Source organism: Elephas maximus, chromosome 6 (genome assembly GCF_024166365.1).
Source record: "Elephas maximus indicus isolate mEleMax1 chromosome 6, mEleMax1 primary haplotype, whole genome shotgun sequence".
Taxonomy (NCBI): domain Eukaryota; kingdom Metazoa; phylum Chordata; class Mammalia; order Proboscidea; family Elephantidae; genus Elephas; species Elephas maximus.
Genome location: NC_064824.1, coordinates 77,241,044 through 77,268,843, shown reverse-complemented (window position 1 = coordinate 77,268,843; position 27,800 = coordinate 77,241,044). Strand labels below are relative to the sequence as shown.

At 38.1% G+C, this 27,800-nt stretch overlaps 1 protein-coding gene across 2 annotated transcripts in view; it reads left to right on the top strand.

The window, feature by feature from the left end:
• CCDC141 (coiled-coil domain containing 141) overlaps window positions 1-27,800 on the top strand; it is a 233,348-nt gene that overhangs the window by 111,230 nt on the left and 94,318 nt on the right. The window contains exon 8 of one of the 2 annotated variants that reach the window (XM_049887558.1): window positions 18,516-18,710. The exons of the other annotated variant lie outside the window; for it this stretch is intronic. Coding sequence (XP_049743515.1) covers window positions 18,516-18,710 — 195 coding nt within the window. The remainder of the gene's footprint in view (window positions 1-18,515; window positions 18,711-27,800) is intronic. 2 annotated transcript variants of the gene reach the window in all.

Below are 27,800 nucleotides of genomic sequence, written 5' to 3'. Positions count from 1 at the left end.
CTAAATTAGTGTTCTGACCATATGGATGATTTTTCCTCCTATTTCTTCCATCATATTATCTTGATCAAATGTTTGGAGTGTGTTCACATAACTCAGCATTTTTTCCATATCCCCTGCGTGCATTTCCTCATAACTTCTTCCCATGACGATCCAGTGTTCTGCATACACTGAAGAATATTGCAGCGAAGTCAGCATCGGTGTAGTAACAATGAGTTGGAGTCACGATGGCTGTCAGGTACATGCGCAGTTCAGTTGTTGTACGTCACTGAAGTTCAGGATTGCCCAACTTTCTATCCATTATGACTCACTGTACTGACATTGATACAGACTTCATTATAGACCGACTATAGACTGCTATAGGGCAGTGTTTTGAATAGTACATTGTTACATTGAACATCTGTGAGTGAACATATGAGAATGATGACAGGGAATTACACACTGCAACATTGTACGTAGTACATTGTCTTAGTTATCTAGTGCTGCTATAACAGAAAACAAGTGAATGGCTTTAACAAAGAGAAACTTATTCTCTCACAGTCTAGGAGGCTAGAAGTCCTAATTCAGTGATGCCTGCTCCAGGGGAAGGCTTTCTCTCTCTCTTGGCTCTGGAGGAAGGTCCTTGTCATCAATCTTCCCCGGTCTAGGTGCTTCTCAGCACAGGGAGCCTGGGTCCAAAGGACATACTGTTCTCCTGGCTCTTGTTTCTTTGTGGTATGAGGTCCCCATGTCTCTGCTCACTTCTTTCTTTTATATCTTGAGAGAGATTGATTTAAGACACAATCTTGTAGATGGAGTCCTGCCTCACTAACATAACTGCCTCTAATCCTGCCTCATAAACATCAGAGGTAGGATTTACAACACACAGGAAAATCACATCAGATTACAAAATTGTGGACAACCACACAGTACTGGCAATCATGGCCTAGCCAAGTTGACACACATTTTTTGGGGACACAATTCAGTCCATAACATACATATTACTAACAATAAGATGTACAAAAACAAACAAAAAAATAGACTGTCCTAAGTGCAGTTTGTCATAACTCGAATACGTTGTAAGTTGGAGACTATCTTTACTTACAGATCTCTTAAAGAGTCCTGCTTGCGCAGTGGTCAGTACTCAGCTGCTAGCCAAAAGATTGGTGCTTTGAACCCACCAACCACTCTAGGGGAGAAAGATATGGCAGTCTGCTTCTGTAAAGATTACAGCCTTGGAAGCCCTGTGGGGAAGTTTTACTGTGTCCTGTAGGGTCACTATGAGTCAGAATTAACTCAATAGTAATGAGTTTGAGTTTGGCATAGGTCTCTTGGGTGGTTCAGGTAAATGTACAGCAATATGCAGAGTCCATATAATCCTGGTTTCCAGGTTCCAGGTTATTCAGTATTTTCCAAGTGTTTCACAAGCATTGTTGAATGATTTTCTTCTCACTGCTCCCATATTAAACTGTATGCAAAGACATTCGACTCTGTGGATCATAGCAAATTATCGATAACATTGTAAAGATTGGGAATTAAAGTCAGGAAAGGTGTGCATTAGAGTTATATCCTTTCACCTTACTTACTCAGTCTGTATGCTGAGCAAATAATCCAAGAATCTAGACTATATGAAGAATAAAGGGGCATCAGAATAGGAGGAAGGCTTATTAACAAGCTGCATTATGCAGATGATGCAACCGTGCTTGCTGAACGTGAAGAGGACCTGAAGCACTTACTGATGAAGATCAAAGACAACAGCCTTCAGTATGGATTACACCTCAACATAAAACAAAAATCCTCACAACTGGACCAACAAGCAAGATAATAAATGGAGAAAAGATTGAAGTTGTCAAGGATTTCATTTTACTTGGGTCCACAATCAACACCCATGAAAGCAGCAGTCAAGAAATCAAAAGATGCATTAAATTGGGCAAATCTGCTGCAAAAAACCTCTTTAAAGTGTTAAAATGCAAAGATGTCACCTTGAAGACTAAAGGTGTGACTGACCCAAACCATGTTATGTTCAGTTATTTCCTATGCATGTGAAAGCTGGATAATGAATAAGGAAGATCAAAGAAGAATTGATGCCTTTGAATTATGGCATTGGCAAAGAATATTGAATATACCATGGACTGCCAAAAGAACGAACAAATCTGTCTTGGAAAAGGTACAGCCAGAATGCCCCTTAAAAGCAATGATGGTGAGACTATGTCTCACATACTTTGGACATGTTATCAGGAGGGATCAGTCCCTGGAGAAGGACATCATGCATCATAGAGCAGAGGGTCAGCAAAAAAGAAGATGACCCTCAATGAGATGGATTGACACAGTGCCTGCAACAGTGGGCTTAAGCGTAACAACGATTGTGAAGATGGCGCAGGACCGGGCAGTGTTTCATTCTGTTGTACATAGAGTCGCTATGAGTTGGAACCGACTCAATGGCACCTAACAACAACAACACTAAACTATATAAATAAACCAGCTATCCTGCTATTTGAACTTCCATTACACCCCCAAATTCCTTTGATGAAGATGTGAAAAATTGTGAAAGCACTATAAAACATACTGCTTCACTAAATCAGCTCACTTCATCTCTGATAACTACAAGGAAAATCTTTCAAATAAAGCTGTCTGTTTGTTTTATAATGTTGCATCTGATTTAAAAATAAAGTGAGGTCTGAGTCTGAAATGTCTCAAGGCAGAAATTAAGTGAGTCTCCAAACAGTAAAGACACCTGCTTTAGTGCATTTCAATTCCTCTGTCTTGGTTTTAGTGAATAATTTGTTTTACTTGTCTGATTTTTTAATGAACTTCCCAATTAAAAGCAGATGTCATTTTTCACAGAACATAAATTAGAAACAATTTCATTACCAACAGGCAAAATATGTATAAATAATATTGAATTTGCCTGCAAGCATTGGGAAAATCCACAACGTGATGGAATTTTCACACTGAAAGCCCTACTCTGGTCCCAATTTGTGGGTTAAAGATTAGTCAGCCATACATTTTCATTTCCAAGAAAACTTTGAATGTATGAAGCCCCTCAGAAATGTTTACACCTATCCAAGAAGGGTCTGGATTAAGAAGGCAAATAAAGAATATTGTACTCTATGATCACTAGGTTTAAAACTATCTGCTGTCGCTTTGCTTACAGAATCTTCCCGAGCTCGTTAAGCTTAAATGCTTAAAGTTTTTTTTTTTCTTTTTAACTTTTTTTTTAGTTCTAACGTACAATGTTGGTTAAAATTCATCATGTATCTCTTTTCTGCCCGTTGTCGTCCTCCCCTACTTCTTACTTTTTAATAAAAGTTTATTTTTGTCATCTGTTTATGCTTAAATAAAAGTTGCCAAAAAGCATAGCTGTTTATATTTACTATTATTATAACTCATGGTAATATCACTATCACAATAATAATAATAGTGAAATTGAGTCACTTTAAATGAACATCTGAGAAGGCATTTTCTTATGATTTAACACCGTCAAGTCCTAAATCTCTACAGTCTTCCTGTCCTAGATTAGCATCCATTTGTTGACTTATTCAATACCCTGACCTTAGATGTCCTTGACTTTTTAATTCCAAAGGCCTTTATTTTCACCTCCCTTCAGCTTAAAAAAAAAAAAAAAAAAAATTTTTTTTTTTTTTTTCCAGCTTCACCCTCTTCTGGCCACACTTTGGTCCATGACATCACTCAGAACTGTTCTCACCACAGCCTCCTTTCCTTTCTCCTTTTCCTGACTTTCCTCCTTTAGAGCATGGACCACAAGGGCTATTGTGAATAAATTCAGTCACCCATTCTCTCTGTTTCTTCGTAATTCTTGCATAATTGTTCTGAATGGATCTATTTAAAATGTAAATTATCTAAGTCAACCTTACAAATTTTTTGTTCATTATCTGTTAATTCCTTGCTCTGTTCCCCACAACAGCCTGTCCAATTCTAAACCACTGCAAAGCAAAGGCTCCCTCATGAGCCTCAAAGTCTCTTAAGTCATAGGAAATGAAATCATTGCTTTTTCTCTCTGCCTTAACTTGTTGTCGTTTCCTTACCTTTCTTTTCTCCTTTTCTTCCATTTTTACTGTTTTCCAAGTTTAAGCCTTCATCTATCATTCTATATCCTATCCTTCACATTTCTGCTTTGTGGTGATGGAAATGGTTAATGTACCAAGTTGCTAACCAAAAGGTTGGAGGTTGAGGCCCACCCAGAGGTACCTCAGAAGAAAGGCCTGGCAATCTTCTTCTGAAAAATCAGCCATTGAAAGCTGTATGGAGCACAGTTCGACTCTGACATAGATGGGGTTGCCATGAGTTGGAGTTGACAGCAACTGGTTTTTTGGTTTAGTGTTTGTTGGGGCAATAGATGCTACCGTTGGAAAGGAAGTTAGCAGCAAAATATTACCCCAAGAAGGGTCTTATTGGCTTCTAATGATTATAGATGACGTTTAGTCTGTTTGGGAAGTCAAGAATTTACTTTCTCTACTACATGATCCTCATTGAGACTATGGTTTAAACAAAATTCTAAAGGAGTACTTTTGATTCTGCTGCAGCAGAGAAATAATGGTAAAAGCTTAATGAAAGATGGATGCACTTCTCCTGTTCTCAGGCAATCTTGGAGGAAGAAAGCAATCTGTTTCATACTAACATGTGAATGTTTGCCAAATTCTTTACCAAACTTGACTTTCGCTTTCCTTTTTCTTTGCTTTCCCTTTTCTGCCTGTTGTTGAAAGGGAACGTTTGCTACCAGAAATACAAGAGCATACTTATAGGCCCTGCTGAAAAAGTGAAGTATAAATAATTCCGGTAATGGTTTGTACAGTGGCCAACCCGATTTAAAAACAAAAACAAAAAACCAAACCCATTGTTATAATGGGTCAGTTTTGATCCATAGTGACCCTACATAGGATTTCCAAGGCTATAAATGTTTGTAGAAGCACACATTTTTCACCTGCAGAGTGACTGGTGGGTTTGAATTGCCAACCTTTTGGTTAGCAGCCGAGTTCTTAACTGAGTGCCACCAGGGCTCCGCCAAACCCATTGCTGCCTCTAAATTGCACCTCCTGTTCAATTTGCTTCTTTATCTTCTTCTGAAGTCTCACTCTTTAAAGGCCCCACATTTTTTTTACAGAGTCCTGTGATGCTGCTAGGTCACCCATGGGGGAACTGGCAGAGAAGGAATGGCACAGTCTGTCAGAATTCTTTGCAAATTCGGTGTTTGTAATACAGAGACTTATTGCAATGTGAATCTAAAGATTTAAAGTTTTTCATTCACACGTGCATTGTTAAGTCTCTGGGAACCCAGACTGAGAAAGATCTGAATAAACTACTCACAGGGAATCCATTAGGGAGCAATCAGAAAGGGGTTAGGCACCTCTCCCTTTGTATGAATTGTCACCAGGAACATTAAAGGGAAATGATATTTAACATGATTACAGTGTCTAATGTCATTGTCCATTATGTTCTATCCAAACCCTCACATCTTGAAAAGTACTGATACATCTTACCAATCACTAGGCAGGTACTTCTGAAAACTGAGTAGGTTGAATATGGTAAGGGCTTTAAACAATTTTTTTTTTTTTTTTTTTTTTTGAGGCATTCCTGAGATCTGGGATTGCTATGCAGTGTCACCTAAACCTTATCCGGTGGCTGAGTTTTTTTTTTTTTTTTTTTTAATATTTTTTATTGTGCTTTAAGTGAAAGTTTACGAATCAAGCCAGTCTCTCACACAAAAACCCATATACACCTTGCTACACACTCGCAGTTACTCTCCCCCTAATGAAACAGCCCGCTCTCTCCCTCCACTCTCTTTTTGTGTCCATTTCGCCAGCTTCTAACCCCTGCAACCTCTCATCTCCCCGCCAGGCAGGAGATGCCAACATAGTCTCAAGTGTCCACCTGATCCGAAAAACTCACTCCTCACCAGCATCCCTCGCCAACCCATTGTCCAGTCCAATCCATGTCTGAAGAGTTAGTTTCGGGCATGGTTCCTGTCCTGGGCCAACGGAAGGTCTGGGGGCCATGACCACCGGGGTCCTTCTACTCTCAATCAGACCATTAAGTCTGATCTTATGAGAATTTGGGGCCTGCATCCCACTGCTCTCCTGCTCCCTCAGGGGTTCGCTGTTGTTTCCCGTCAGGGCAGTCATCGATTGTAGCCGGACACCATCTAGTTCTTCTGGTCTCAGGATGATGTAGTCTCAGGTTCCTGTGGCCCTTTCTGTCTCTTGGGCTCATAATCGCCTTGTGTCCTTGGTGTTCTTCATTCTCCTTTGATCCAGGTGGGTTGAGACCAATTGATGTATCTTAGATGGCTGCTTGGTAGCGTTTAAGACGCCAGACGCCACGGTGGCTGACTTTTGCAGTCATTTTGCTTCTGCATTACAGGAACAGGAACAACCTCTGGATGTGGACATGCACCCATGTCTGCACATTTAAAAATTTTATTTGAAAGCCACTGGCTATTTAGTGTCTTGTTGCTAGTTGAGATTTGTGATCTTATTTTCCTTACAAAATAGGCAGCTTGAAATCTCTATTCTTCATAGTCTCTCTTGAGTAAGCTTTTCTTATCTAAGAAGCATATTTGGGAGGAATTCGTGAGAGCATTTGCTAATGGAGTGTGTGTGTGTGTGGGTGTGTGTGAGCGTGAGCCTGCGCACATGTATGTTAAGATGGGTGGTGAGTAATGACTTCAGGAGCATAAACACTGCCTTTGCAGAGAGGCAGGGTGATCAGGATGGATGAGATGATACAAATCCTCATCTCCCCTCTCAAAGTCTCTTCCACCTAGTTTTTCCCATTTTGGTTAGGGAATTCAATCTTATTCCAGATACTCAGGACAAAAAAACTTAGAGTCATAACTCCTTTTCCCCTTATCCCATGCCTGGCCTCTCAGGTAATCACCAGAGCTCTACCTTCTAAATAGATCTAGAACCGTGTGGTTTCTCATCTCCACTGCTACCCTCTGGATTGAGCCATGGCCATCTCCTGCCTGGATAATTGCAATAATCTCCTTATAATTTCCTCACTTGCTTCCTTGCTCCCTGACAATGTATTCTCAAAATGACAGCATAGTGATTTTTTTGTTTAAAGTTAGGCGACATCATGCCACTTCTATGCTCAAAAAACCTGCAAGGACTCCCTATTTCACACAGACAAAAAGACTTCAGTGTTTACAAGACCCTGCTGATGTGGCCCTCCCCATACTGCCACCACTGTGCTTCCTCTACTTTTTCTACTACCTCTTTCCCTTTTGGTCACCTGGCTGTTCCTCCAAGGCAGAAAAACTCCACCTGAAGGCCTTTATCTGTGCTCTGTGTCTGGAAAACTGTTTGTCTAGAGACCCACTTAGTTCACCACCTGACTTCTTCCCATCTTTGCTTCAATGTCATCAGACCTACCCTGATCACCATATTTAATGCTGCATACCTCTGATCCCTGCCCAGCGTGATGATCTTAAGCCCCAACCTGCACTGTTGTGTTTTTTCCAACAAACTTCTTTTCTAACAACCCAAAAAACTACACAATGTACTGATTTTTTGTATTTATTGGTTATAAACAAAGTAAGAGGGTATCCTACCACCACCACTAAAATTGAGTTCCCCTTCCCCCATCCCATTACTAAGTTCGCTGATGCAGATGGAGTGTTTAGAAGAATGCTTGCCGTAGACTTGGAGTGCTCAGTAAATATTTGTTGACTGAATAAATGATTATCTCATAAATTTGTTGCTCTTATAAATGGGGTCTTTATTAGAGAACATAGTTGGCTATTGTCGATGTATAGGAATGCTATTGATTTTCTCACATTAATCCTGTATAATCAACTTTGCTGAACTCCCTTGATTCAAAAATTTTTTCTTGATTATCTTGTTTTTTTCTATATAAAAAATCATAATCTAGAAATAATGACAATAATATTTCATTCTTCTATTTCTAATGCTTATAATTCTTTATTGTCTAATTGCATTGGATAAGATCTCTAGGAAAATTAAAACCAGCAGTAGTGGTAGTGGACATCTTCATCTTATTCCTGATTTTAGATAGTATACTTCAAGTAAGTGCTCCATCATTAAGTATGATGTTTTCTAGGTTATTTTTTTCCCCTTGTTTCTGTATATATCCTTTTATACACATTTAGAATTTTTTTTTTAAATCTTGGCATTGAGCTTTATTGATTCCTTTTTCAGCATCTATTGAGATTATCTTATGGTTTTTCTCTTTCATTTTGTTAATTTGGTGAATCGGATTTCGTTTCAATTTATATTTAACTTATATTAAATTAAAAGTGCATAAAAAGGCCAATAATAAAAAAATTTTTTCCATATCTGTTTCGACTATACAATCCTTCCCCCATCTTGCTAAAAACAACCACTATCATTAGATTCTTATGTATCCATCTAGTATCTCATAAAGCAACTACTGTATTTTTACGCAATTTTTTTTTTTTGCTAACCACCAAGCCCTCCCCTTCTTTCGCCTCCCCCAGATATTTTTCTAAGTGTGCTATGCTAATTTTTATTACAGCAACATGTTAAAAAAATTAACAAAGAACACTTACAAAACACCTGGGGTGAGGGGAGGGAGTGGCTGGCAAAAAAAAAAAATGTAGAATGCTCATTATTTGCGTAAAATACAGGGTATATTCTTAGCCCTTCTTTTTTACTTCATTGAGATTATATTAAGCTAACTATTTTGCTTTTTTTCACTCATTTTGGTTATCTTTCATTAGTATATAGACAGTGTTCTCATTCTTGTTATAGCTGTATTCCATTTTATGGCTATATCATCATTTATTTAACCTGTACTTAAGATGATTGAATTTTAAATTGTTTTCAGAGTTGAGCTTTTTAGTTACTTTGTTTAATACAATTTCTTTTTCTTTTTTTCCTTAATTTTTTATTTTGAAACATCCAACTCCACACTTCAAATTTGGAAGACTAGTACAATGAATGTCCATATATACTTCACCTAGGTTCACAAATTGTTAACATTTCCTCTCTGTCTCCATATATATATATATATATATATATATATATATATATATATATATACTTGAATCATTTCTCAGTTGTGAGCATCACGTATTTTCGCTCCAAATATTATGATGTATATTCCCTTATAATCAGGGTGTTTTTCTGTATTATTACAATCCAATTACTATACTCAATAAATTTAACATTGATACAATAATATTATGTAATATATATTCCATTTTGAAATGTCATCACATTGTCCCAAATCAAGGGACATTGCATTTGGTTGTCATGACTCTCCTCGTTTGGCTTGTGTAACCATTTATTTTCCTACCTATTTCTCTTTCTCTGTGGGTTTTTCATTACTAGCCATGTACCAGCCATCATAAAAGTGCAGACTTGTCCCTCCGTTTTTGTCCTTAGCGTTCTTCTATTCTCATTCACCACACTCCCTCTTAAGTGAGTGGTGCTTTGGCTTCACAAATTCTCCCTGAAGAATGTTATTCACAAATATATGCCTTCAGTTCTGGGCGGTTCTTACCTAGTCCTAAACAGCTTCCTTCTGGACATTTACCCGTAGATTAATTCTTCACTCTGCACCCCCACTTCCAGCCTTCTTTTGCCTAAGTACTGTTAAACTTTAATTCTCTTCTCGGATGTCACTTAGTAGAATAAATTTTTATTAATTTGCCGGACAGTTCTGTTCCATCTCTTTTCTAATCTAGAATCATCTTCCATTCCTCCCTGGTAACACCCTTACCTCTGTGCTCTTCCTTGGACTGTTTCTTCTGAGTGATACACATCCTTGCCCTCTTTCCAGTCCCACCTATTAACTTACTGGTTGAAACTCCTGCCCATATTTAAGAAGGCTGTTAAGATTTCCCAAATCAAAATTGATTTTCAACTTCTACTAGATACATTTTTTGTTTTCCAGTTAAGCTCACAGTGATCTCTTTGATATTAGTTAGGTCCCATAGGAGGTACTTAACCCATTGCCCTCAAGTTGATTCCAACTCTTAGTGACTCTATAGGATGGAGTAGCACAGCCCCATAGGGTTCCAAGGCTGTAACCTTTACGTAAGCAGGCTGCCACATCTTTCTCCTGCTGGGACGGCTGGTGGGTTGGAATTGCTGACCTTTCAGCTAGTTGCTGAGTGTTTTAACCACTGTGCCACCAGGGCTCCTTTAAGAGGCACTAAAGGATGCTTTTTGGGTTGTTCCACATTCGGTATAGGAGAGTTATAAAGTGCCCAGCCCAGTATCATATGGTGCTGGTTCACAAATTATTGAGTGTGGAATGAGAAGCTGAAAGCCAAGGACTGTGGAAAGGAGAATGAGTTGAAGAAACTCTAGCCTTGACTTGGTTTTATTAGAAGACAAGTGATTTCTCCCACACCATTTGAGGTAAGGTTTTTTTTTTTTTTTTTTTTTTTAATAATAAAGACATAGTATATGATTATTACAAATATGGTTATAAAAAGTTTGCAAGGAAGTTAAAAAATAGCCATATAAGTGTATGGAAAAGTTGGGGAAAGAAAAACCTGATGAGATTCTTACCTTCTCCTGGCTTTTTTTTTTTTTTAACACTCTGTTTCCCTTTTACATCAGTGACCCTTTGCCTGCGACAATGATGTGAAGAAAAGACAAAGTAGAAAGAAATGCTCCATTTTCTCCTGTATGAATTAAGACTAATGATATCCAATATTGCTTAGGGCTGTTTTTCAACTCATGATGGATTGGAATATTAATCATTCAAGGAGTATAAGAGAAAGGGTTTTGTTTATTTGCCGTTGTGCCTTCCAAAGCCTAGTATGGTACTTAATGAATGAATGAAATAATTTATAAAACTGAAGTTAAATATTAGATTCAGAAGTCATTAATATAATAATTTTCACAGAGTCAAAATAGTTGAAAGTTTTAAGGTTAAAACTGTTATTATTACTCCATCCCCCCATTTGTTAGTATGATTGCACATATACTATAGTCTAGGTCAGTTGTCACCTACTCATTAAATATTTTAGGATGTTCTATTTTTTTTTAGTTTGATGGTTTTAATATTTGACTGGTTATAAGTATTATTTGCTTGTTCCCGACCTCAAATAAAATGCTTCACACTACAATAATAATTTTGATTCATTGTGTATGGGGGTGGGCCTGGAAATGTTTTTAAAAATTTTCCAGGAAATACCGATATCCAGCCAGATTTAAGAACCGTTAGTCTATATCTGATATTCATTGTGGGTAAAACATATATGAGCCACCCATTCTCAACTTAATCCATTTAATTTAGGGAAATGTCTAGAAGAGGTGAACATCGAAACCTAATAATGCCTCCCATAGTTGAATTATATGTTGAGGTCCTGAAGATAGCTCCATCAGAGTCACTAGAAAATGAAAAGTAAGTCCTTTGAGGATATTAATATAAAATGGGAGCCCCTAGCCAGCCAACCTGGCTAATCAGTGCAACTATAGGCACACTGTGTTAAATGAAAACATTTTGGTCAACTAGATTTTTATTAATTTTGTATAAAAACGGAAACACCAAACACCCCCTCCCGATCATGCTGTTGACTAGAAGAAAATATAAAATTAAGAGGAAAAAGAAATTTAAGGAAAACAAGGACGAGACACTAAAGAAAAAATAATGGTTCTTGAAAAACATAAACCTTTGGAAAAATTTTTCCCAATTTCCCATGTAATTAAATTTTCATCTAAAAACTCTGTGCGCTAAGGAAGAAAGTACTAATGCATTTCTGCTTCAATCACTATGTTGAAGATTTGCTTTTGAGCATAGTTTGTAGTGATTTTAAAAATTTATTTTGCCACACATTGATTTGCTTCAGTATCAGCCACCAGCACCATGCTCTGTGTAGCTAAACTACCGGCTCCACTCAGTGGCCAAACACTGAAGAGAATAAAGTTTTTATTTTTCTACAGTGTTTTGAATATTTGAAGGACTGAGAAAGAAGCAAAACAAAGCCCCAGCTATTACTCGGAATCGTATTTGTCATTCCTGTTGTAGAGTGTCAGTTCCAATCCAGGCCAGTACAATCAATAACCTGAATTTTGGTAGTTTCTAAAATTCAGGAACTTGCAGCACTGCCAGTTTGTCATTTAATTTATAGATTACTCATTAGGGAAGCAGAGGCTAGTGCAAAGTGGTGGTAGCTGTCATTTCACTGCAGGAAAAGTAAGGCTCAGAAAAGCAGAATGTCCTGCCTGAGGCCACTTAACAAGTTTGGAAGGAAAGCATACTTCTAACTCCAGCTCTCTGTTCTTACCCACAGCTCTCCCTGATTCAGTAGCCTTGATTCTCTCTGCCTGATGTCTGTGAGGTGATACCCCTACTGCTTTCATTTCTAGGTGACATACAAAATCACAGTTCTCCTGCTGCAATTGGTGCCCCTGCTGGAACACATCGCAATGATGACAGAGTTCCAGTGTCCTGTGGACACTGAGATCTGTACTCATCCAGAAGTGGGATGAAATGCTTTTCCCCAGGATGACCCTTATGTTCGTATAGGTCAGCATAGAAATGCCTGGGAAGGGAGCATGAGAGGGCAGTGTGGCCCAGAATGCAAGCCACTTATGCATCATAATCAGAGAGTTTCAGCTTTTCAAGGACTCACTGCCACTCTTTAAAAGCATAAACACTTCTTTTAAAAAAATTCCTGCTGAAAGCAGACTTTCAAATATTCTCTGATTAAAATTGCCAGATTTATTTTGTCTGTACCTTCTGCTAATGCAATCACATAAAATTCCATGATTTTGTGTCAGTGAGTTAATTTTTTCTGGTGATGAATCAAATGGGATTGTAGACTTTAGGGACTGAACAAGAAATGGGCTGTATCTAATGAGAGGGCCTAAGAATTAACTGTGCTACATGAACTATACATGAACTCAACACAAGCTTCTATCTGATCTGATTTTGACCATTAATCTCCACAACTGTAATTTTTTGGTAGTTTACAAATACATTTTCTATTGCTTCTCACCCATCGTGTCCCACTTAAAAAATTACATTCTAAAGTCAGGTTTGTAATGAAAATAATTTACTAAATGGTGTGGGGTCATTAAATCCCCTCATCCACGGGAAAGTTTTTATGTGAATTAAAGCTTACAAAACATACAGTGATTCTTTATTTCTTTTCAATTGGAGTAGCTAATAATTTCACTTTTTGAATGTACTTGCTGAATAATTTTTATGCCAATGCATAACTTCATTTGAAGAGCTAACCTGGGACTTAAAAAAGAAAGAAGAAATCCTTTCGCCTTCTTGTCTATCAGCACTAATCCTTTTAAAAGTACCCTTCCAATCAAGAGATCCAAGAGAAGCTCAATTTCCTCAGCAAATGGAATAGTGAAAGGTAGAATTTAAAAGGGCTACCACTGTGAGAGGAAAATGAAAATAATGGAGTGACCTGTAGAGAAAACCTGAGCCTGGGAACACACAGCGCCACCCATCTTTATTGGGTCAGAGATATGCACGTATCTCTGTCAAGTTGAAAAGCCAAGGAAATGGCAGGCCTTGCCTTTCTGCTGGTGGGGACAAGTACTGGAAATATTTTATTGGGAAGCGACTGAAACCCTGTTAGGAGTTTAACGCTTAACAGGCAGGCAGCAATGGCTTAGACAAAATGGATGAAAATTTTCTTCATGGGGTTCCTCCAGCCTTGACAAGAGTGCCAACTATATTTTTTAAGCATGTGATGGATGCAGATGACTCTGGAAAGTTTTATCTGAAAAATAAAATAGTGAACATGCCCCCTAAGAAGAATGGCTGGGAAAATACATCACCAGAATGGTATATAGAAATGCATCAGAAACTACCTATAGATTGCTCAAAGAAAACAGAACCAATTTTCTGAGAAGATTGAATAGAAATATTGAATGGACCCAGCTTCATTTAATGCCCACAGAGTTCATGTGAAAATGTAATTAAGAAGACTGGGGAGGGAGAATAAAAAAAGAGGCACAAAATGGACCTTTCCAGTCTCATTGGAAGGTCACAGCCCACTTTTTATAGCATGATGTGAAGCACAAGGTTAAAGAGGGTTTTCAAAGACTTGGCTGTACTCCAAAAGTCTCTCTTCAACATTGTTTGCAAAATTCATATTAAAGGCAGATTTATGAGCACTGCTAGAGAACTTGTATTTCTCTAACACCAGCAGCTCCACAGGAGAAAAGACCTGGTGATCTGCTTCTGTAAAGATTGCAGCTTAGGAAACCCTATGGGGCACTTCTACTCTGTCCTATAGGGTTGCTGTGAGTCAGAATTGACTGGATGGCACACAACAACAACAGCTTTCTAGGCCCTCCCCAGGTGCTCTGTGTTTGTTTTTAAGTTGTCTTCCCCTAATGAGTGCAGAAAGCTCTGATCAGTGCCATTTTTTTTAAAAGAATTTTCTTTTTCATTCTGTATCTTCACTTATTAAACATCTCTTCATCTGAGTTAATTGAAGATTAATACTTCCACAGATATTTAACAGACAGGAAAAGAGAGAATGAGTACAAAAGAGAGGAAGAAGACCTAAAGGGATAGGGAAAAAACAAAAATGATAAAAGCACAAAGATTTGTGAAAGTAGGTAAACCAGAGGTGGTTCAGCTGATTTTGGCCATAGGAACAGTGTTTGCCCAACATATCATCCATGGAACATGGGTCCCCTGAGATGATTAGCAAACAAATGATTTCTTGGTCAAAAAACTTTGACCAGTATTTTCATACCATATTTTCCCCTTGTTGTAGTTAGGCGCTGTCGAGTTGGTTCAGACTCACAGTGACCCTGTGTACAACAGAACGAAACCTGCCCATCCTCACAACTGTTGCTATATTTGAACCTATTGTTGCAGCCACTATATCAACCCATCTCGTTGAGGGTCTTCATCTTTTTCACTGACTCTCTGCTTTACTAAGCATGATGTCCTTCTCCAGGGAGTAGTCTCTTCTGATAACATGTCCAAAGTACGTGAGACCAAATCTCAACATCCTTACTTCTAGGGAGCATTCTGGCTGTTTCCTTCTTCCAAGACAGATTTCTTCATTCTTTTGGTGTCTGTGGTATATTCCATATTCTTCATCAACACCATAATTCAAAGGCATCAGTTCTTCTTCAGTCTTCTTTATTCATTGTCTAGCTTTATCATATGAGGAGATTGGCTTGGATCAAGCCCACCTTAGTCCTCAAAGTGACATCTTTGCTTATTTCCCCTGTGGAGAGTCTCAATGCGTATTAACGTTTTGAGAGGTACTGCAATAAAGAAACCTTTGTTTATCATGAGAGATCCAAACTTATAATACCAGTCAGTAACATTTTGGGAACTGCTCCACTATAGTTATTTTAGAACTAGCAAGCAGAAGCACCCATAAAATATAGAACAAATTTTGGAATGCTAATGAACCTTGATAAGAGCTGATAGGAAGAAAAACAGGACTAACACTTAACGAGCACCTATTATGTGTGACAGAAATTGTACTATTAAAAATATTTGCTCATTTCCCAATAAAATTAAGGTAACAGCAGGGATATTTACAGTGCTTTTTACAAAAGAACTTCATGGTACTTATTAGCTGTCCTTAAGTGAGGGCTCAGTAGGTTTTTTAAGAAAATGAAGGACCTTGGGAACTCAAGTGGCCCTTATCCATGCCTAGGAGTATTGTGCTCGCACCCACTGAAAAATTTGGAGATTCTGGAGACTCTCTGCTTTCAGTTCCTGGAATGTAGTACAACATGCAGGCCTGTGAACCAATTCTGGTTCTGCCACTTACTAGATCTGTAACTTTGAGTAATGTATTCCTCTGAGCCTATGTAAATACCAGAATAGTAATAATTCCTAGTCTTAAGGGTTTGTGAGATTTTTTACTTATAAGCAACAAGCTTATGAATACCAGTCCCTTAATCTACCTGCCTTACTCTTGTATCCATTGATCAAAATATTTCTCTGTTAGCCAAATACTATGACAGATTGTATGGAGAACACAAAATACAATGTACAGTTTCTACTTCAACACCTACTAATTATTATTTAAAATGCCACCATATTATATATGTGTGTGTGTATATAGAACCAGCATGTATTTATTTAATAGTGTAAGTGTATATGAAAATTACATAAAATAGCGGTTTATGTATTGTTAAAGGAAAGAAGTACATTTTATTGTTTCTTATTCTCCAAGACATCTGGCCTAGCTTAGTGCCAAGCACTTAGTATTTAGCGTGTCTTGTGAAATGAATGAATAGAAACAGTAGAGGTAAATTGCACTGAAAAATATGCTTATTTTAAACAATACAATGTAACAAATATAACAATAATGGAGTATTTTGCACTAGGGGAATAAGTCAGGGTGGAGTTAGACTGAGATTTTTCCACTTGGTGATAAATTTCTGATGCTTTAACAAATAGTTTATGCCTACCACTCCATCTCAGCTGAGATGGATACAAGAAACTTCAGTAAAATTTTGCTGAAGATCATTTAAAAGCAGTTGCCACAGCATATTGACAGGGAACAGCCAGAAATTCAAGCCAGATTCAGAAGAGGATGTGGAACAAGAGATGTTATTGCTGATGTCAGATGGATCCTGGCTGAAAGCAGAGAGTACCAGAAAGATGTTTACCTGTGTTTTATTGACTGTGCAAAGGCATTCGACTGTGTGGATCGTAAGAAATTATGTATAACACTGAGAAGAATGACAGTTCCAGAACATTTATGAACCTGTACTTAGATTATGAGGTAGTCATTCAAACAGAACAAGGGAATACTGCATGGTGTGCATCAGGATTGTAGCCTTTCACCATACTTATTCAGTCTGTAAAGTGAGCAAATAATCCAAGAAGCTGGACTATATGGAGAAGAACGGGGCATCAGGATTGAAGGAAGACTCATTAATGACCTACAATATGCAGACGACACATCTTGCTTGATGAATGTGAAGAGGACTTGAAGCACTTACTGATGAAGATCAAAGATGACTGCCTTCAGTATGGATTACACCTTAACATAAAGAAACAAAAATTCTCAGAACTAGACCAATAAGCAACATCATGATAAATGGAGAAAAGATTGATGTTGTCAAGGATTTCATTTAACTTGGATCTTCAGTCAACACCCATGGAAGCAGCAATCAAGAAATCAGATGACATATTACATTGAGCAAATCTGCCGCAAAAAACCTCTTTAAAGTGTCCAAAAGCAAAAATTGTCACTTTTAGGACTAAGGTGTGTCTGACTGAAGCTATGGTATTTTCAGTTGCTTCGTATGCATTTGAAAGTTGGACAGTGACTAAGGCAGACCAAAGAAGAATTGATGCCTTTGAATTATGGTATTGTCAAAGAATATTGAATATACCGTGGACTGCCAGAAGAGTGAACAAATCTGTCTTGGAAGAAGTACAGCCAGAATGCGCAGAAGCAAGAATGATAAGACTTTGTCTCAAATACTTTGGACATGTTATCAGGAGAGACTAATCCCTGGAGAAGGACATCACGCTTGGTAAAGTAGAGGGCCAGCAAAAAAGAGGAAGACTGTCAATAAAATGGATTGACACAATGCAACAATGGACTCAAGCATAACAACATTTGTGAGGATGGTGCAGGACTGGGCAGTGTTCTGTTCTGTTGTACATAGGGTCACTATGAGTCAAGCAACTGGACAGCACCTAACAGCAACAAAAACCACTCAATCTCAGCTGAGATGGATACAAGAAAATTCACTAATAAGGCTGTCATGTTAAAGATAATCCTTATTTCATGAAACTGGATCTGGTTTCAGTCTTTTTGCAGAAAACTTGGGTTTCTGTTCAAATAGAATTAATGTTAAAAAATGTTAATATGTTGGGTTTACTCCAGTTCTTATTTCCTTTCTTCTGTGCTTACTGTTTCCTTCATGCAATGGAAAGTAACAAGCTACCTCTTTTCTTCTAAAATGTTTACTTCTTGTTAGAGTGAAGCACTGAGCAGTGAATTTAGGGTCAGAAAGGAGGGAGTACTGCACAATAACAGCTATTAATTTTGCAGTGAATAACATCTTTATTTTAGTTTCAAGTGTAGATAGACACTAAAACAACAGCCACAAGACAGGAGATTTTCCTTCCTTTCTGTACAGATTTTCCTACATTGACAGTAAGACTGAGTTATGGGAGAGATAATGTTTAATAAATAAATAAAAATAGGACAAACTGAGTTAGAGATTGAAAATTGCTGTTGATTGTATTTGGGTGTGTTTTCAGATGGAGTTAGCAGAAATAGAAGTGCCCTTCATTCTGGGCAACTGGATACTTCATCTGTCACTCATCCCAAGCTATCTACCCCTTTCTACCATCATAACCTTTTTCACTCCTTTTCTGATTCCTTTTTTATCTCATCTACATCTTGGTACTCATACATGTAGCATTTACTCCTTCATGATTTGAAATAATAATGACAGATTTCCAGTATATTCAACACATCTAAATATTCTCTGAATCTTATTAGATATTATAAAGGGTAAACAGCTTATTAGATATTATAAAGGGTAAAAAGGGTGGAAAAAAAAGGGTAGGTAGTGTCAAATAAACTAAACGAGCATAATCTCTTACAGGAATGGAATTCTGCTGTTGAGAGGATGAAGAGTGAGGGACTTGGGATTCTGCTGTCAAAGGACTATGTGGAGAAAGAACATCTACAGCTTTCTAACCAGAAACTCAGTCAGCTCCAGGAAGAACTTGGTCAGCTTATGGCGGAAAGGGAAACCTGGTTAAAAAAGGCAAATGATTTTTTTAGCAGTGCCAACAAGGTCAGTATAAGGTCAAGTTGATAATTTTAGCTAAGCTGACAGGCCAATAAGAGACCTGTTACTTCCATGTAGAGTTTCAAAATTGGCAGCAGCAAAGAAGAGCTTTTTTTTTTTTTTTTTTTATTGTGCTTTAAATGAAGGTTTACACACCAAGTCAGTCTGTCATACAAAAAATTATATAGGTGCTTTCCCTCTAATGAGACAGCACACTCCTTTCCTCTACTCTCTATTTTTGTGTCCATTCGGCCAGCTTCTGACCCCCTCTGCCCTCTCACCTCCTCTCCATATAGGAGCTGCCCACATAGCCTCATGTGTCTTCTTGATCCAAGAAGCTCACTGTTCACCAGTATTATTTTCTATCCCTTACTCTAGTCCAATCCATGTCTGAAGAGTTGGCTTTGGGAATGGTTCCTGTCTTGGCCTAACAAAAGGTCTGGAGACCATGACCCCTGGGACCCTTCTAGCCTCAGTCAGACCATTAAGTCTGGTCTTTTTATGAGAATTTGAGGTCTGCATCCCACTGCTTTCCTGCTCCCTCAGGGGTTCTCTGTTGCGTTCCCTGTCATTGGTTATAGCTGGGCACCAACTAGTTCTTCTCCTCTCAGGCTGATGTAGTTTCTGGTTTATGTGGCCCTTTCTGTCTCTTGGGCTCGTAATTACCTTATGTCCTTGATTTTCTTCATTCTCCATTGCTCCATGTGGGTTGAGACCAATTGATGCATCTTAGATGGCTGCTTGCTAGCGTTTAAGACCCCAGATGCCGCTTTCCAAAGTGGGATGCAGAATGTTTTCTAAATAGATTTTATTATGCCAGTTGACTTAGATGTCCCCTGAACCATGGTCTCCAAACTCCTGCCCCTCCTGCACTGGCCTTCAAAGCATTGAGTTTATTCAAGAAACTTCTTTGCTTTTGGTTTAATCCAGTTGCGTTGACCTCTCCTGTATCATGTGTTGTCTTTCCCTTCACCTAAAATAGTTCTTATCTACTATCTAATTAGTGAAAACTCCTCTCCCTCCCTTCCTCTCTCCCCACTCTCGTAACCATCAAAGAATATTTTCTTCTCTGTTTAAACTATTTTTTGAGTTCTTATAATAGAGGTCTCATATAATATTTGTCCATTTGCATCTGACTAATATCACTCAGATTCCTCCATGTTGTGATTCATCATTGTTCTTTATCAATGCATAGTATTCCATTGTGTGTATATACAGTAATTTATTTATCCATTTATTCTTTGATGGGCACCTTGGTTGCTTCCTTCTTTTTGCTATTGTAAACAGTGCTGCAGTGAACATGGCTGTGCGTACATCTGTTCGTGTAAAGGCTCTTATTTCTCTAGAGTATATTCCTATCCAAGGAGTGGGATTGCTAGATCGTGTGGTAATTCTGTTTCTAGTTTTTAAGGAAGCGCCAAATCGATTTCCAAAGTGGTGGCACCATTTTACATTCCCACCAACAGTGTATAAGTTTTCCAATCTCTCCACAACCTCTCCAACATTTATTATTTTGTGTTTTTTGGATTAATGCCAGCCTTGTTGGAGTGAGATGGAATCTCATTGTAGTTTTGATTTGCATTTCTCTAATGGCTAATGAACGTGAGCATTTCCTCAAGTATCTGTTAGCTACCTGAATGCCTTTTTTAGTGAAGTGCCTGTTCATATCCTTAGCCCATTTTTTAACTGGGTTATTTGCCTTTTTGTAGTTGAGTTTTTGCAGTATTTTGTAGATTTTAGAGATCAGATGCTGATCGGAAATGTCATAGATAAAAACTTTTTCCCAGTCTGTAGGTAGTCTCTTTACTCTTTTGGTGAAGCCTTTGAATGAGCATAGATGTTTGATTTTTAGGAGCTCCCAGTTATCTAGTTTCTCTTCTGCATTGTTAGTTAATGTTTTGTATACTGTTTATGCCATGTATTAGGGCTCCAAGCATTGTCCCTATTTTTTCTTCCATGATCCTTATCATTTTAGATTTTATATTTAGGACTTTGATCCATTTTGAGTTAGTTTTTGTGCATGGTGTCAGGTATGGGCCTTGTTTCATTTTTTTGCAGTTGGATATTCAGTTATGCCATCACCATTTGTTAAAAAGACTGTCTTTTCCCCATTTAACTGACTTGGAACCTTTGTCAAATATCAGCTGCTCATATGTGGATGGATTTATGTCTAGATTCTCAATTCTGTTCCATTGTTCTATGTATCTGTTGTTGTACCAGTACCAGGCTGTTTTGACTACTGTGGCAGTATAACCCCGTTGCCGTCGTATAGTAGGTTTTAAAATCCAGTAGAGTGAGGCCTCCTACTTTGTTCTTCTTTTTCAGTAATGCTTTACTTATCTGGGGCCTCTTTCCCTTCCATATGAAGTTGGTGATTTGTTTCTCCATCTCATTAAAAAATGTCATTGGAATTTGGATTGGAATTGCACTGTATGTATAGATCACTTTTGGTATAATAGACATTTTTACAATGTTAAGTTTTCCTATCCATAAGCAAGGTATGTTTTTCCACTTATGTAGGTCTCTTTTGGTTTCTTGCAGAAGTGTCTTGTAGTTTTCTTTGTGTAGGTCTTTTACATCTCTGGTAAGATATATTCCTAAGTATTTTATCTTTTGGGGGGCTACTATAAATGGCATTGATTTGCTGACTTCCTCTTCGATGTTCTTTTTGTTCGTGTAGAGGAATCCAGCTGATTTTTGTGTGTTTGTCTTGTATCCTTATCCTCTGCTTAACTCTTCTATTAGTTTCAGTAGTTTTCATGAGGAATCTTTAGGGTTTTCTGTGTATAAGATCATGTCATCTGCAAATAGAGATATTTTGACTTCTTGCCAATCTGGTTGCCTTTTATTTCTTTATCTAGCCTAATTGCTCTGGCTAGGACCTCCAGCAGAATGTTGAATAAGAGTAGTGATAAAAGGCATCCCTGTCTGGTTCCCTTTCTCAAGGGGAATGCTTTCATACTCTCTCCATTTCGGATGATGTTGGTTTTTGGCTTTGTATAAATGCCCTTCATTATGTTGAGGAATTTTCCTTCTATTCCTATTTTGCTGAGAGTTTTTATCCTGAATGGTTGTTGAACTTTGTCAAATGCCTTTTTTGTATCAATTGATAAGATCATGTGGCTCTTGTCTTTTTTTTTTTTTTTTATATGATGGATTATGTTGTTTTTCTAATGCTGAACCATCCCTGCATACCTGGTATGAATCCCCCTTGGTCATGGTGAAATTATTTTTTTGATATGTTGTTGAATTCTATTGGCTAGAATTTTGTTGAGGATTTTTGCATCTAAGTTCATGAGGGATATAGGTCTATAATTTTCTGGTGGTGTCTTTACCTGGTTTTGGTATCAGGGATATGCTGACTTCATAGAATGAGTTTGGGAGTCTTCTGTCCTCTTCTACGTTCTGAAATACCTTTAGTAGTATTGGTGTTAACTCTTCTCTGAAAGTTTGATAGAAGTCTGCAGTGAAGCCATCCAGGCCAGGGCTTTTTTCTTGTTGGGAGTTTTTAATTACCTTTTCAATCTCTTCTTTTGCTATGGGTTTATTTAGTTGTTCTATCTCTGTTTGTGTTTAGGTAGGTACGTGTTTCTAGAAATTCATCCATTCCTTCTAGGTTTTCAAATTCGTTTGAGTGCAACTTTTCCTAGTAATCTGATAAGATTCTTTTAATTTCAGTTGGGTCTGTTGTAATATCACCCATTTCATTTCTTATTCAAGTTATTTGCCTCATCTCCTGTCTTTTGTCCTTTTGGCCAATGGTTTATCAATTTTTTGAAAGAACCGGCTTTCGTTAACTCTTTAAATTGTTTTTCTGTTCTCTATTTCATTTAATTCTGCTCTAATTTTTATTATTTGCTTTCTTTTGGTGCCTGAGGCTTTCTTTTTTTGCTCTTTATTTGTTCAAGTTATAGGGATAATTCTTTGATTTTGGCCCTTTCTTCTTTTTGTATGTGTGCATTTATTGATATAAATTGACCTCTGAGCACTAGTTTCGCGTGTCCTAAAGGTTCTGATAGTAAGTGTTTTCATTCTCATTGGGGTCTATGAATTTCTTTATTCCATCCTTGATGTCTACTATACCCCAGTCGTTTTTGAGCAGGGTATTGTTCAGTTTCCACGTGTCCGATTTCTTTTCCCTGCTTTTTCTGTTATTGATTTCTACTTTTATGGCCTTATGGTCACAGAAGATGCTTTGTAATATTTCAATATTTTGGACTCTGCTAAGGCCTGCTTTATGACCTCATATGTGGTCTATTCTAGTGAATGTTCCACGTGCATTGGAAAAGAAAGTATACTTGGCTGCTCTTGGGTGGAGTGTTCACTATATGTCTATGAGGTCAGATTGGTTGATTGTGGCATTTAGCTCTTCCATGTCTTTATTGAGCTTCTTTCTAGATGTTCTGTCCTTCACCAAAAGTGGTGTGTTGAAGATTCCTACTATAATTGTGGAGCTGTGTATCTCACTTTTCAGTGCTGTTAAGAGTTTGTTTTATTTATCTTGCAGCCCTGTCATTAGGTGCATAAATATTTAATATGGTTATATTCTCCCTTTAACCATTATATAGTGTCCTTCCTTATCCTTTGTGGTGGATTTAACTTTAAAGTCTATTTTGTTAGAACTTAATATTGCCACTCCTGCTCTTTTTTGATTGTTGTTTGCTTGATGTATTTTTTTTTTCATCCTTTGAGTTTTAGTTTGTGTCTCTAAGTCTAAGGTGTGTCTCTTGTAGGCAGCATGTAGATGGATTCTGTTTTTTTATCCATTCTGCCACTCTCTGTCTCTTTATTGGTGCGTTTAGTCCATTTACATTCAGTGTAATTTCGATAGGTATGAGTTTTTGTGCTGAGTAGTTTATCTTTATATATTGTCTTTTCCTCTTATTTGTTGTTGTTGATTTTGTTTCTGCTGAGTCTCTATTTTTTTCTTGTATTTTGTTTTGGCGAGTAGGATTGCTAGTCTCCATTGTGGTTGCCTTAACATTTACCCCTGTTTTTCTAAGTTTAAACCGAATTTTATTTCTTTATATTGCCTTGTTGTCTTCTCCATATGAAAGACCTATGACTACATTTCTTAGTCCCTCTTTATTGTTTTAATGTTGTCTTCCTCTACATAATGACATCACTGTTTCCCTGTTTTGAGCGTTTTTTAATTTTGATTTATTTTTGTGATTTCCCTATCTGGGTTGACCTCTGATTGCTCTGTCTAGTGTTCCATTCTTAGGTTGATATCTGAAGTTACTGATTTTGTAACCAGAAAACTCCCTTTAGTATTTCATGTAGTTTTGGTTTGTTTTTACGAATTCCCTAAACTTCTGTTTGTCTGGAAATGTCCTAATTTCACCTTCATATTTGAGAGGCAGTCTTGCTGTATATATGATTCTTCGGTGGCAATTTTTTTCCTTCAGTGCGTTATGTAAGTAATCCCATTGCCTTCTTGCCTGCATGGTTTCTGCTGAGTAGTTCGAGCTTATTCTTACTGACTCTCCTTTGTAGGTGACTTTTCGTTTATCCCTACGTGCTCTTAAAATTCTCTCTTTATCTTTGGTTTTGGCAAGTTTGATTATAATATGTCTTGGTGACTTTCTATTAAGACCTATCTTATGTGGAGCTCGATATCTTTCACGGTATCAGGGAAGTTTTCTGCCAACAAATCTTCCACAATTCTCTCTGGATTTTCTGTTATCCCTCCTTGTTCTGGTACTCCAATCACTCATAGATTATTTCTCTTGATAAAGTCCCACATGATTCTTCAGGTTTCTTTATTTATTTATTTTTAATTCTTTTGTCTGATTTTTCTTCAAATGTATTGGTACCAAGTGCTTTATCTTCAGTCTCACCAATTCTGCCATCCACTTGCTCAGTTCTGGTCCTCTGACTTTCTATTGAGTTGTCTAATTCTGTAATTGTAATGTTAATCTTCTTAATTTCTGATTGCTGTCTCTCTGTGGATTCTTACAGCTTATTAAATTTTCATTATGTTCTTGAATAACATTTTTAATTTCTTTATCTGTGTGTTCCTTGGCTTGTTCTCCATATTGCCTGATCTCCTTCCTGACCTCATTCCCGATGTCTTGAAGAGTTCTGTATATTGATCATAGGTCTTCTGCATCTGGTAATTCCAGGAAGGTGCCTTCATCTGGAAGATCCCTTGATTCTTTGTTTTGAGATCTTGTTGAAGTGATCATGGTCTGCTTCTTTATGTGATTTGATATTGGCTGTTGTCTCCGAGCCATCTATAAGTTATTGTATTAGTTTATTTTATGTTTGCTTACTGTATCCTAGCTTCTTGCTTTGTTTTGTTTTGATATGTCCAGATAGGTTGTTTGAGTGAGCTAGCTTGATTATTTTCACTTTTGAAGCTCTAACATCCTGTCTCCAGATGACTAGAACTGTTATCATGTATATGAATCTAGGAGTCCATTCACTTTTCTTGTACGGATTCAGCTTAGGTGTAGAGGTAGTTGGTCATCAAGTGTGTGCTACAGGCTCTGTCCTACAGTCTTAGAGGGGCAGGGGTGATTGGTGTAGGTACTGGTATCTGGTTGCAGCAGGGGGTCATGCTTTGAACAAGGCAAGGTACTGACAGCTGTCCCGAGTGTCTGTGAGGATAGCATGCTCCTGTCCCCTAAAGCACACAGAGGAGTGGGTTCTATAGACAGACCATGGGCATGCAGAGCTTTTGGTTGTAAGGACTGCGAGGTACCAGTTATTCTTGGACGCCTGTAGCAGGTTGCCAGGTGACCTGAGTGGAGCCACTAGTTCTTAGGCCCCCGATGTGGGTAGGTGAGGACCCTGTTTAATAGGCAAAGTGGTGTCAAACATCAAACATCCACCTCTCCACTGCACAGCTGAAACAGTTGCAATCTGCCAACAAGGGCCTCTTCTCCTGAAATAGGCCCACAGAGGTCCATGTAGGGGGGAAAGGTATTCAAAGTCCATGGAGTGTTTATGCCTGGACAGCAGCTACTTCTCTCCTTAGCTCCCCAGGTTAGTGGAGCTGGCAGATTATCTTTTCCCGAATTGTGAATTTATTTCTTCTCCAGGGCCGGGAGAATGGCTCAGAGCACGTAGCAGGACCTCTCTCAGGCCCAGGGAAATCAACAGCCACTGAAGCTGGCTTGGGGGCTGGGGGCACGGTAAAATACATGCAAGTACTTAGCTTTTCCCGAGAGCGTTGTTCTTCTCTGGTTCAGGAGGTGTGTGTAGGCTGTGTGGCTGGCTGTTTGTCCCTGAGGAAACTGCGGCCAGAACGCTACCACCAGCCCACCACAACCTGAGGGTTCCAGGGGATTCTGGTCTGGCAACTCCTCTCTACTTCTGAGCCCTCTCTCCCTCCCCTGTGCCGCTCAGTCCATTTTCAGACTTTGCCTTTGATGTTCAGGGCTCCTAGCTTGTCACAAATATAATCGTTTCACTTGTTCTTTTGGGTCTTTGTCGTAAGAGGGTTCACTGGAAGTGTCTGGCTACTCTGCCATCTTGGCTCTGCCTCTCCCCAAGGAAGAGCTTTTAAAATGCATTTCTATTGTGACCATTATTTGGTTCTCAAAAATTAAGAGACTGTAATTTGGCATTTGAAGAGTTACTTAAGAAAAATCCTACAATGACGGTTATGTCTTAGAGCTGTAATTGTTCTGCTTGGGGGACGTTGGTGTCCACATTGTAGTGTTTCTCATGGAGGGAAGAGAATTAATGTAAAATATATCAAAGTTTAAAAAAAAAAATCTTGAAACTTTTACCAAAAGATCTTTGTCATTTATTTAATCTTCTGTCAAAAAGACACAAATACTGAAAGCGTTCTGCATGCAAACCATAAGCCTAAAACAGATGTCTCAGTCTGACCACCCTGCCATGATCTTGCCTTTTTAAGTCAGCCAGAGGGAAATCCTGCTTCGGATTATCTCCAGGTCTTTTTGAGTGTGAGAAGTATTCTCCTTCTCCTAGTTTAGTCATTTAATATTGATTATAGCAGGTAGTTTCTGTTTAATGATAGGTAATGTTCACATGATCACATCACTTGTGTAGGTCTCAGTATATGAAGTTGGTCATATTACTTAAAGGAGTTTTCTGTGTTTTTCCATCTGATGTGCACCTTAAAACTATAGTATTAGATTTGTTTAATACCTACAGTTTCACTGGTGTTTTAAAAAATGGACATTGTTTGAGAGGAAATGAATGGGGAAATCCCTGGAAGCTAGGTACATTACAATCTAAAGTTACTACACCATCACTGTAAACACAATGTCCTGGTATATATTGAAATAATTACTTACTTTTGAACTCCCTTACCAATAGGAAGCTTTTTGAAAAGGGCATATAGTAAAATCTCAAAATAGAGCCACTAGAATTATGGTGAAAATATATTGAAGAAAATTTATTGTCTATTATTTGTGATTTTTTTGTTTTAAGAGAGGAAAGAGACAGCATATAGTTGGAGTGGTTGGCTTAAGTATATGGCAGGTGCTGATTATTTCTCATCAACAGCCCTATCTTTGAATAAGAGACTTTTTAACAAGAGGGTTGAAGCCTCAGTGGTGCAGTGGTTAAGAGCTTGGCTGCTAATCAAAAGGTTGGCAGTTCAGATCCACCAACCAACTGCTCCTTGGAAATTCTGTGGGGCAGTTCTCTGTCTATAGGGTTACTGTGAGTTGGAATCGACTTGATGGCAACAGGTTTTGTTCTGGTTTAACTAGAAGGTGAGTGAAAAAGAGGAACACCCTCAACGAGATGGATTGTCACAGTGGCTGCAACAGTGGGTTCAAACATAGCAACAATTGTGAGGATGGTGCAGGACTGGGCAGTGTTTCATTCTGTTTACTCAGGATCTCTATAAGTTGGAACCGACTCAAAGGCACCTAACAACAATACCAAACTTACAGTTGCACGCTCATTCTACAAGATGAATGGGTCATCTGCCAGTCAGTGAATGTTGTTTCTAAGGAAAACAGTTATAGAATATGTTGCTACAATACAACAGTGCTTCTAGTACAAACTCTATAGTTCATAACCTTGTAAAATATAGTTTCTCTCTCTCTTTTTCATTCCAGTTCTTTCACTCGCTCTCATTGTTTGGAACCTTGCCAGGGCCTTGAAGTA